This window comes from Schistocerca serialis, chromosome 9, assembly GCF_023864345.2.
Source record: "Schistocerca serialis cubense isolate TAMUIC-IGC-003099 chromosome 9, iqSchSeri2.2, whole genome shotgun sequence".
NCBI lineage: Eukaryota > Metazoa > Arthropoda > Insecta > Orthoptera > Acrididae > Schistocerca > Schistocerca serialis.
Genome location: NC_064646.1, coordinates 477510022 through 477522124, shown reverse-complemented (window position 1 = coordinate 477522124; position 12103 = coordinate 477510022). Strand labels below are relative to the sequence as shown.

The following is a 12103-nucleotide window of genomic DNA, read 5'->3' as shown; positions in this document are numbered from 1 at the left end:
ACGATATGGCTGCCAAAATCAGTACCGAACCCCCGGCATGATTCACTACAGATACGTAATCTCGGTCGGAAGTGGGGAACAGTGTGAAACGAGACTCATTCGGTCGAATGACTTTCTTCCATTTCTCCATATTCCAGGTTTTATGGCTTCGGCCGCACGTTTTGCTATTGTGGGCAATTCTATAACTGATGAGTGGTTCTCGAACTCTACCTCGTCTTACAAAGTTTCCTCCGTGTTGTTTTTACACTGACAGGGATCACGAGTGGGATATTCAGTTCTTCATTGACTTTTGCTGCTGTCGTAGCCTTGTTCTTCGTCTCAATCCTCTACAAATACCGTCTGTCATGACGACTCAACACACACTTTCGTCCGCTTTGTGTCGTAGCGGATGATATTTTTGCACTTTCCCTGCATGTAACATAAATATTTGATACGGTATCTTTTGAAACATTGCACACTTCGGCTACGTTATTACGGAAGCAGCCACTATATGAGGTCCAGCAACTTGCCTACGTTAGAATTCACTTAGCTGCGACATGATGCAACCGCAACGACACAGGCCAATGCCCTAGCCACGACTGACATTTGCTACGTATTTGACAGGTGTCGTTCACGGTCGTGTACGACAGCACAATGTGAAGGGTTGGCTTACACCTCCATTTACATCCAAGCATGCAGTTCTCGTAGTGTTTTGAAATTGAGAATGATTAGGTTGGGCAGATGGGTGCAGTGTGGTCAAACAAGCCTGTGTTTGGGAATATCACGGCATGGTGCTAACACGTTTTGCTCCAAAACGGCTAACCGTCACAGGAGCACACGACCGAAACATCACGATCAGGTTATAGGTTGTTGTCAAGACGAAGAGTCACAGGAATCTCTCCAAGAAGTGCTTCTGCTCCACAACAACACTCCAGCTCCTTCTGTACAGGACATAAACAAGCTGCTTCCTTGGGCAATCAAATTTTATCTCAAAATCCGTATTCTCTTGATATGGCAACCAGTAAATTCCTCTTTCCACAAATGAAGAAACCATTAGATAGCACGCATTTCCAGAATGATAACGAGGCAATTTTCAAATTGCAACGTTTCCTGAGCTGCCAAAATGCAGACTACTACAAGGTAGTTCATTGCCTACTAATTCATTGCTGGGAAAAATGTTGGATAGGCGAATCTCTAAAGCAGGCCTGACAACCTCGCCAAGTTTGATGTCGGCAGCTACCTGTCTACGTGGGCGAGACTGCTAATGCACGCCTGTGCAGTGGCACTCGGATTGGAGGTAATCTGGCTCGTATCCTGGATGAAATTTTCACTGTCACTATTTGGCCGGGAAGGGTAAGTTTGCTGATCACCAGTGTTTGTGCCAATGTCTTACATTAGCTACGAAACCTCTCTGAAATGTCTCACGAAATGGCAGCATTTGACAGAGTTGATGGTGATTTGGCCATCTGGTGGGGTCGTGAAGCTCGTTGGCCCCATTGGTGGTATTCGAAAGGAGTATGCTATTTGCTGCTACCTGGTTTCACTGTCTTCTTTCCCTCGACACCACCAACACCACCACCACCACCACCACCACCATCATAATCATTATGGAAATTGATAGTTGTGGGTCCGCAGCTCGTGGTCGTGCGGTAACGTTCTCGCTTCCCGCGCCCGGGTTCCCGGGTTCGATTCCCGGCGGGGTCAGGGATTTTCTCTGCCTCGTGATGACTGGGTGTTGTGTGGTGTCCTTAGGTTAGTTAGGGTTAAGTAGTTCTAAGTTCTAGCGGACTGATGACCATAGATTGTAAGTTCCATAGTGCTCAGAGCCATTGATAGTTGTGAATTACATATGTATATGTACAGGCAAAAGAATGATTACAATTTCAGAAAAATTGTATGATTAATTCAAGAGAAACAGCTTCAGAAATTGAACAAGTCAACAACCTGCTGGTCGATCTCTGGCCCTTCTCCAAGCAGTTACTTGCCATTGACTGAGTGTGTTATTGAATGTACTCCTAGGGATATGTACCAAATTCTGTCCAACCGGCGACTTAGATCGTCAAAATCCTGAAGTGTCTGGAGGGCCCTGCCCATAACGCTCCAAATATTCTCAACTGCAGAGAGATCTGCCGACCTTGCTGGCCAAGGCAGAGTTTGGCAAGCGCTAAGACAAGTGTTACAAGCTTTCGTCATGTGCGGACGGGTAATATCTTGCTGAAATGGAAGCCCAGGCTGGCTTCCCACGAAGGACAACAAAACAGGGCGTATAATATCGTCGACGTACTGCTGTGCTGTAAGGGTGCCACTGATGACAACCAAACAGGCTCTGCTACCAAATGAAGTTGCACCCAAAATCATCTCTCCCTGTTGTCAGGTTGTCTAGTGGGCGACAGTCAGGTTGGTTTCTGGAACATTTCCAGATACGTGTTTGCTGGCCATCAGGGGCGATTAGAAGTAGGGCTCATGGCTCGAGACGATTCAACGTCCGTCAGTGACTTTCGAGGTCGAAGACGAGTCTGGAGACGACCTGGACAGCAGTGCAAAGCCAGTCTGTCACCAGCCATACTGTACAACAACCCGGTGTGATGGTCAAGAGTGCCATTTCTTTTCATTCCAAGACCCCTTTGGTTGTCATCTGCAGAACTCTTATAGTATAGTGGTATGTCGACGACATTGTATACCCCATTATTCGCCCTCCACCATCCTGGGCTTACAATTCAGCAAGGTAACGCCTACCGACACACAGCGAGAGTTTCTACCACTCCTCTTCCTGATTGCGAAACCCTATCTTCACCAGCAACATAACCAGATCTCTCTTCAGTTTAGAAGAACCTCAGGATTTTGACTGGACAGAATTTGACACGATCTTCCACAGGAGGACACCGACAACTCTGTCTATCAATGCCGACGCGTTACTGAGTTGCTCAATTTGTTAAGCTCTTTGTGTCGAATAACCGAGTCTCTTTGTGATCAGACGGGCTGAGGCAGCCAGTGCGGAGGCGGTCGCTTACCGACGGCGCCGGCGAGCTCCACGCAGCAGTCGGAGGCGCGGAAGCGCTCGCGCTGCAGTGGGGTGATCTTGAGCTGGTCGGGCGGCAGCGCGCTGGTGGCGACCACGTGGACGCGGCGCGGCAGGCTGACGGGCAGCCACGACAGCGCCGCCACGATGTCCGAGTCCAGCGGGTTGAGCCGCTGCAGGTCGTCCAGCAGCACCACCAGGACCGGCGGCGGCGACGCGGACGTGGCCGTGGGCGCGGGTGCGCCCTCCTCGAAGCGCCGCAGCAGCGTCTGGAACCTGCGCCGGCACTTGCCGCTCAAACTACCTTCGAAATGCTGTATCTCATACGTAGACATAAAAATAAAAGGAAATAGTTTTATTTTATAGCCTTTATCGGTGTTATTTTTTGCCAAATTCGGAGAAATCATTCGCCAAAGTCAGTGCAATTTCTTGCCAATTTCGGAGCTATTTACTGTCAAATTCGGTTCCATTTTTTGTCAAATATGATGTTACTGTATGCCGAATTCCGTGCTGTATTTTCCCAAATTTGGTTTTATATTATGCCAAATTTAGCGTTTTTTGCCAAATTTAGTGTTACTTTCTGCCAGATTTGGTACTACTTCATGCCACAATCGTTTTCTGCCAATTTCATGCTTATTTCTTGTCAAATTCGTTTTTTTTTCTAATTTTGTTGTAGCTTTTTCCAATTGCAGTGATACTTTTTTGCCAAATAGTGTTATTTTTTGCTAAATTCAGTACTATTTTTTGCCTAATTTAGTCTTTTTCTTTGCAAAATTTGGCGTTGAAGTTCTTTTGTTAAATTTTTGGTGAATGCGTTTTTTGCCAATTTCTTTATTATTTTTTTGCCAATTTCGCTGGCATTTTTTGTAAAATATGGTGTTATTTTTTGCCAAATTTGGTGTTGGTTTTGTCAGATTTGGAGATATTTTCACCAAATTCGTATTTTGCTAATTTTGGTCTTATTTTTTGTCAATTACAATATTATATTTTCCCAAATTTTGTTATTCTTTCCTAATTTTGCGTTTTTCCCAAATTGATGTTATTTTTTGTCAAATTTGTTCTATTTTTCCCAGTTAGTTTTTTGCAAATTTCATGTTCTCCAAATTTTGGTGCTATTTTTTTGGCACCTTTCATGCTATTTCTTTCCCAATTTGGTGTATTTTGTACCAAATTTGATGTTATTTTGTCTCAAATTTGGTATTATTTCTTGCCAAATTTTGTCTTTTTTTGTCAAATGTGGTACTATTTTTTGCCAAATTCGTTTTTGTCAATTTTGTTATTTTTCCTATTTCTGCATTTTTTTCCTGTTTACCTTTTTCCACATTTTCGGCACTGTTTTTCTGGAAAATTTCAGTGCTATGTTGTTGCGAAATTCAGTCATATTTGTCAAATCTGATTCTACTTTTTACCATTTGTGGTGTCACTTTTTGCCAAATTCAGTGGTATTTTTTGTCAGTGTTTTGCAACTTTTTTGAAATTTCGTTGTTAATTTTTCCGAATTCCTGTTTTATTTCTTTTCCAATTTCGGCGTTGTTATTTGCCAATTTCTGTGTTATTTTTTGCCTAATTTGGAACTATTTTTTGCCAGACTCGCTGTTATTTTGGGCTAGATTCCGTTTAACTTTTTTCCATATATATGGTGTTACCTTTTCTTTTATCGCCTGTATTACCTTCTTTGCCAGATTTAGGGTTTTTGTTGCCAAATTAAGTGTTAATTTTTAACCAATTGCGGTGCTATTTTTTCGTCACATTATAGATTGTTACGCAGAAAATGAACTGTTATTTTAAGATTGTCAGAAACCCTAGAGTTGAACAAAAAGAATACAAAATAAAATTTCAGTATTTAATCACTCTGAGTTACGAGTACTGGCAAAATGTTAGATTCATAACAGTTTTACACGAGAAAGTAACAGATTTCATTAGATTTCGTAAAACTCGCCATCTTTGCTGACAATTTCGCCTTATTTTTTGCGTTATCGTTGCACGAAATTTTCCTGTCCCTTGTGCTACGTTATCCCTACTTTTAATCAGTGTCGTATTCGAATGGTTCAGGTGCAATGCAGTGGGAGGGTTCACTTCTTTACTCCTCCATACCCTTTACATTGTTTATATGCCAAAGTCAGTGCCTCCTGACCATCTTCTCCTCTACGCCGATGACACCACCGTCCTAGCCGCCTGCTAGACTCTCCACAAACTTCAATTGCCAAAGATGTCCGCAGCATGCGTTAAGAGAGGCTTACAGATTTTATATTACTATGAAATTTTCGCACACTTCTACCAACAGTTGTTTGCGGTTCTATCAACTAGCAGGTTAACATAGCGGCGATAATGCGTATTTCTCTTTCCCTGATTTGAGAAACATTAATCTGGCCCTTTTCCTGCTTATTTTTGTTTTGTTTCAACAAGATTCTCTGCGCTGTTCTGATATTTTTGTATTTCAGACTGATTATAAATAAAAATATCTTAGATAGTCGAATCAAAATGATGACTTTCATATCCACATTAACAATAGAGAGATAGTTAACTTACACTAATGAAATTTGCTTACCATTTTGCTATCAAAAATATGGATATCTACTGGTAGTTCAAAATAAAATAGATTTCATGCAATTCCTGTTAAATTTGGTTCTTGGAGCAACACACGTTTTCAAAATAGCTGTACCAAATATATAAAAATAGCACTTTTAGAAAATTGCCCCTACTGGTAAAATTTGTGTGGACGCCTGTGCCAACACCTCTTCCAATCATATTTTCCAGTACGTGTACCCTCAAGATCAAAGTTCTAAAACTGGGGCAGCAAAGCAGCTGTAATGTTTCCTTTATGACAACAAACTAACATACAGTGAACTCAACCATAGATCACAAACCGACATTGAAACCCTTCCTATTAATCAACCAACAGAAATGACACAATAGACTAAAACTGTAGAATTAAGAACTCGATAAACATGGAGTAGCAACCCTCAAGCATCTTCCACACCTACAGAGCCCTGATTTCTCCCATCCGCAGCTAATATTGCCTTAGTATCTGTCCAATGAAATTTCTGACACTCTTTTAGAATTCTTGAACGCTACGCACACCACCTGGATTTCTATATCTGCTTACCCTGCCCTAGACGGAGCCTTCGCCAGCTCATCAGTTTCCCCTCACTCCCCATAAGCAATGAAAGTCTCTGTGCATCTTATATATCCCACAAATTACACTGTGACAACGTAATTGTTTCTCCTTCAGTTTCCAATAGTGGTGGCTGCAGTACCTACATCAATACATAGCACCAAGCATACTCCAGTACAGTCTCCACGTTGTCTCCCTACGTGAACACTATTTTCCTTTCCCAGACAATGAAATCCGCTGTCACACTTACTACTCCTATCACGCCTTTCCCATTCACTGTCCTCCCCCACATCAATCATCTGCTACTCTAACCTCCTTATACCATGGCCTGGCCATGTAAGCCAAACTCCATGTTTTACCCTTCCAATTTCCCTCCTGCATTACACATCTTCCCTGACACTAACCTGCCTGCATTGACGCCCCTCGCCTTACTTCAAGAGATCACCCTACCTGTCCTCTCCCATATGGTCACCTCCCTGCTTTTAGCAATACGACCTTCGAATCAATGGTTGGAGCTGCAGCAAGGAACCATATATAAGGCGGATTAAGACAACGCTGAGTGGACGAAGGGTAGAAGGCACAATGATGAGTGAATGAGAAAATGGAGGTCAGTATCATCAGAGGCTGTAAGCAAGGGGTTTGTCCCAACTACTGTGGAAACTAGTGGTGAGTGAAGTCAGCGAAGAGTTAAATACTAGAGATTACTTGTGCCAAGAACATGGAGACAATTGATCATAGTAATGCTTGGAAAATTCGCTATTACCGTAAGAATAATGGCTAATGTGGACTGAAATTTGTGCAGAACTGGTGCAAGAAACAGGATCTAAAGGTCAGTAACAAGAACATTGCTGTAGTACCGTACACGACGAAGCATATCCAGGCCGCATACTTAAACTCAATCCTTTCGACGAAACTTTATAAGTAGAGGGAACATTGAAGTACTTAGGAGAAACTCTGAATGCGAAAATATCAAGGATCCCTCACATAAAGTATGTGTATTCCAAGGCGAAAGGTGGTCTTATGTACACTAGAAGGGCCTGTAGTAGAAACTGGTGTCAAAGACCCAGGATTATGTACAGAATTTTCACCGCTGTAATAAAACCTCTGATAATTTATGGGTCTACAGTACGGTGGTCCAAAGTAGAACAGCAGGAAGCTGCTAAGGAGCTTGGCAAGGTGCGGAGACTGGTCAGGTTAGCCACTGGAAGCAGTGGCAGGAGCATACAGGTTAAAATCTGGGTATAAGTGGCATCCTTTGGGACATGCAGACTACCCCACCAATGTGGTGAGTGTCGTAGGTAAAGGAATGCTCAGGTAAAGGTCAAGTGACTCTACAATAACTTCCAGCTTATGTAGTAGAAATAGCAGTGTAACAATTGGAGTCAGTGAGTAGTAGGACAACGAACGACGATACCGTTCATCAGACATAATCTTGTATAATGACGGATCGAAAACAGCTGAAGGTGTTGGGGCGACAGTATAGACTAGAAAGTGCAATTTCTCTAGGGAAGCTGGCCACGTTATTCCAGGCGGGAATATCCGTTATCAGCCTGTCCACAGAGGGGAATCTACGTAGGTGCTACACGAATGGTGGTATCTACATTGACTGAACCAGCCAAGCAGCTCAGAAATCTTTGTCAGCCCCTGCAACGAGATCAAAAATCACTAAGGCGGTGGTAAAATCTAAACTGCGTAGCTGGATCAGGAGGCAACACGGAGAGTTTTGGGCTAGACGCAAAATTAAAACATGCCAAGATAATGACGCTGCAGCCATGTTTCAAGAGAAATTCTGTAATACTAGTCTTGAACAGAAGTCAGATTAAACCCATGGTAGGAGTAATGACTCACCATGAGAACTTTAAGAAACACCTACACACGGTGGGCATAGAGACAGAAGCCATTACGTAGACTACATGGCGAGGAGGAGGAAACAGCACTACACCTAATCTTCCAATGCGAAGCGTTAGCTGTCAAAAGTCGCAGAATATTCGGATAATTAACTCCTGAAGCAATTGTGTTTAATAAACAAATAGTAAGAGAGCTCCTACTACTCTTTAAGGATACAGGCCAGCTTTATTAGTTTCGCAAGGAGGGAAATTGCACAATAAACCCAATATATCAACGAATCAATTCTAAATAATGTTTAGCTTGTTTACATATACAGAACTTAATGTACTGTTGAGCTGTAAATAGTATCAGTTCTATTCAAATGTCTCCTGCATTGTACTATGGTCGCTGCTGTAGAGAACACTATAGCTGCTTGGGTCATCCCTAAGATCAGCACCTCCAGTGGCTCTCTGTAGAGAGTTAGAGAGTGCTGAGTGGTATTGTCCGGGAAGTCCCTCTAATTCACCTGTTTGTCGTCTCAGGTGGTAGGGAGTCTCACTGCAGTGATCTGTCACAATTTAAACCAAGCAAGGTGCTGCACCATTAAAACACAGGGCTTGTATTCGACAGTGGGTCAGTTCGAAACCCCACTGTATCACCCATATTTACGTCAGTATCTAAGATGAGTGATGAGTACTATGAATGAACATGGTCAGTTTCTTACTATGCTGCCCCAATTCGAACCTGTCCCCATCATGACATCAATAATAGGATGCTGAACACAAATCTTACCCTTCTCATCATAATGTTAATAAAAATAAATATTCGTCTTCGACCATGGGTTATTTATCTGAAACATGTCAGCCTATAACCCTCCACCCTCTGAACGACATACACTGTAGAGCTCCAGGATACCTCAAGGAGCGAGGAAGGTGCACAGTGCTCACCAGTTGTTGACATAGAGCGGGTCGAAGGAGGCGTCCTTGGGGATGGGCGGCGCGGCGCCGGCGTCGGCGTCGGCCGGGTCGAGCAGCAGGCGCAGGTGCTGGCAGAGGATGCGCAGCAGCTCCAGGTTGTAGGCAGAGCGCGGCGTGGCGCCGCAGGCGCGGAAGACGCGCACCACGCCGTCCCCCAGCCAGCCGGCACACTGCCGGTGCACCGCCGCCAGCAGCAGCGTCTTGCCGCTGCCCGGGCCGCCGCGCACCACCACCGGCGGATGCCGCCCTGCAACACGACCACTCAACTCGATCACGCGAACCACGCCGTCCCCCAGCCAGCCAGCGCACTGCCAGTGCACTGCCGCCAGCAGCAGCGTCCTGCCGCTGCCCGGGCCGCCGCGCACCACCACCGGCTGATGCCGCCCTGCAACACGGCCACTCAACTCGATCACGCGCACCACGCCGTCCTCCAGCCAGCCGGCGCACTGCCGGTGCACCGCCGCCAGCAGCAGCGTCTTGCCGCTGCCCGGGCCGCCGCGCACCACCACCGGCGGATGCCGCCCTGCAACACGACCACTCAACTCGATCACGCGAACCACGCCGTCCCCCAGCCAGCCAGCGCACTGCCAGTGCACCGCCGCCTGCAGCAGCGTCCTGCCGCTGCCCGGGCCGCCGCGCACCACCACCGGCGGATGCCGCCCTGCAACACGACCACTCAACTCGATCACGCGCACCACGCCGTCCCCCAGCCAGCCGGCGCACTGCCAGTGCACCGCAGCCAGCAGCAGCGTCTTGCCGCTGCCCGGGCCGCCGCGCACCACCACCGGCGGATGCCGCCCTGCAACACGACCACTCAACTCGATCACGCGCACCACGCCGTCCCCCAGCCAGCCGGCGCACTGCCAGTGCACCGCCGCCAGCAGCAGCGTCTTGCCGCTGCCCGGGCCGCCGCGCACCACCACCGGCGGGTGCCGCCCTGCAAAATGACCACTCAACTCAATCACGTGCACCACGCCATCCTCCAGCCAGCTGGAGTGTTGCTTGTGCACCGCTGCCAGCAGCAGCATCCTGCTTTTTCCCGGGCCACTGAAAACCAGCACTGGCAGGTGCCACTCTGCAGTGTGACCACTCTACCGGAATGGCTCAACACCATCATTGAATTTGTGCAGCACTTCTATAATGCCGTGAGCAAACCTGTCTCTTGTTTCCCATACTGTTGTGCACTGGTAGTGGGGAGGGGATGCAGCTAGAAGGGGTGTGGAACCATGCAACTCCACTGGTCCAATACAAAGGCTCAATAGCAGCATGAAACTTAGGCATGAAGCCATTCTTCAGCCAGCAAGCATATTGATGTGCACTGACCAAGCAGTCACATCCTACTACTGCCTGAACTGTCACACACTACTGTTGGTCGACATCACCCTGCATGTCTGCTCTACTGGAATGGTGCACCACCAACATGGCATGCACTTACACCTTCTACAAGCATCATCATCTTGTCATTGGCCAAAATGCCATGCACTAATGGTGACGGGGCAGGCGGCAGGAAGTGGGGATGTGGCCCCTTGTAAGATGTTTGCTCCTGTCTACTGAACCACAGATTGCCGCTGATATATGCCACCTTGCAACAGGGCCACATACCACCTTGCAATAGGTCCATTCTATTCAAATGGCTCAATACCAGCATGGAGCAGTACACTACACAGTCCCACTGCTCTAGCCAGATAGTTCATTGTCAGTGTACCACTGCCTACAGCCATTCCTCACCACTGCCCACACTGCTCTATACCTTCACTAGCAAAACGACAGGTTTTCTGGAACAGCTCAACAGTAATACACAACATTCACACCATTCATGGATACCACTGTTGTACTGCCATGAGAATTCTTGTCTTGCCACTGCCTACACTGTTGTGGAACAAATCGCGGGTTAGGGGGGGGGGCGGGGGGGGGGGGGGCAGAGTAAAGGTGTGTGGCCCTGCAATATGACAACTCTACAGGACTCGGTCATCACCAACATGCAACACATGTACGACAACTTACCCCAGATGGCTGGCACATAGGCAGCTGCCCAGGCTGCCATACACTACCAACAATGGCTGAAGCCCAGCAATATGACACCTCTGGTGGCATATTACAACCCCAATACAGGACATGTTCACATGTTCACCAGTCCAGGTGTTCTAGGGATGGAGTCTTTGATTAGTAATCAAACCGTCATTCGTCCAGGTTTCAAACTCGCCACTGCTTAAATTTTGATTAATAATCAGCACTGGCGGCTTCATTCTGCCAGCGGCCTTGTCAAAGAGGGCACTCTGTTGTCCTATGGGTGCCCTTACAAGTGGAAGAATCAGCAATGATAAACGGCATGATGATGCACAAGTCCTAGGGCTGCCCCGAAAGGTGGAAGAATCAGCAATGGTAAACGGCATGAGGATGCAGAAGGCATGAAAACCACTGCATTAAACGTACATATCGTTTACCTACAAACCATGTGGCCTGTAACTGAAAAAGTGCCATGATACCTCTCCATTGGCAAAAAGATTCCGGAACAGTCCTCCATTCGGATCTCCAGGAAGGGACTGCCAAGGGGAGGCAATTATGAGAAAAAGATTTGATAATCAATGAATGGATAACGTTCTAAGAATCGGGGCGTGGAAGATCAGAAGCTTGAACGGGGCACAGAAACCAGAAAATCTGAAAAGGCAAATCAAAAGCCTCGATGTAGATACAATGGGGGTCCGTGAAGTGAAATGGAAAGAAAGCAAGCAGTTCCGCTCAGACGAGTGTAGGGTAATATCAACACTAGCAGAAAATGGTGTAATGGGAGTCGGATTCGTTATGAATAGGAAGGCAGGACAGAGAGTATATAAATGTGAAAAGTTTATTGATAGGGTTGTTCTTATCAGAATCGACAGCAAACCAACAACAACAAACATGGTTCAGATATACATGCCGACATCGCAAGCAGAAGAGGAGGAGATAGAGAAAGTATATGAGGATACTGAATGGTTAATACAGCACATTAATGTAGATGAAAATCTAATAGTCATGGGGGACTGGAATGAAGTTGTTAGGGTAGGTGTAGAACTAAAATTTATAGGAGAATATTGGCTTCGGAAGAGGAATGACAGAAAAGAAAGACTAATTGAGCTCTGTGACAAATTTCAGCTAGTAATACCGAATACTCTGCTCGAGAATCACAAGAGGAGGAGGTATACTAGG

General features: G+C 46.1%; 1 protein-coding gene across 1 annotated transcript in view; it reads right to left on the bottom strand.

Annotated features, from left to right (window-relative positions):
* Positions 1-12103, bottom strand: part of LOC126419723 (protein qui-1) — a 918484-nt gene that overhangs the window by 374250 nt on the left and 532131 nt on the right. The window contains exons 6-7 of the mRNA XM_050086903.1: positions 8888-9164; positions 2991-3274 (exon numbers count right to left, since the gene is read on the bottom strand). Coding sequence (XP_049942860.1) covers positions 2991-3274; positions 8888-9164 — 561 coding nt within the window. The remainder of the gene's footprint in view (positions 1-2990; positions 3275-8887; positions 9165-12103) is intronic.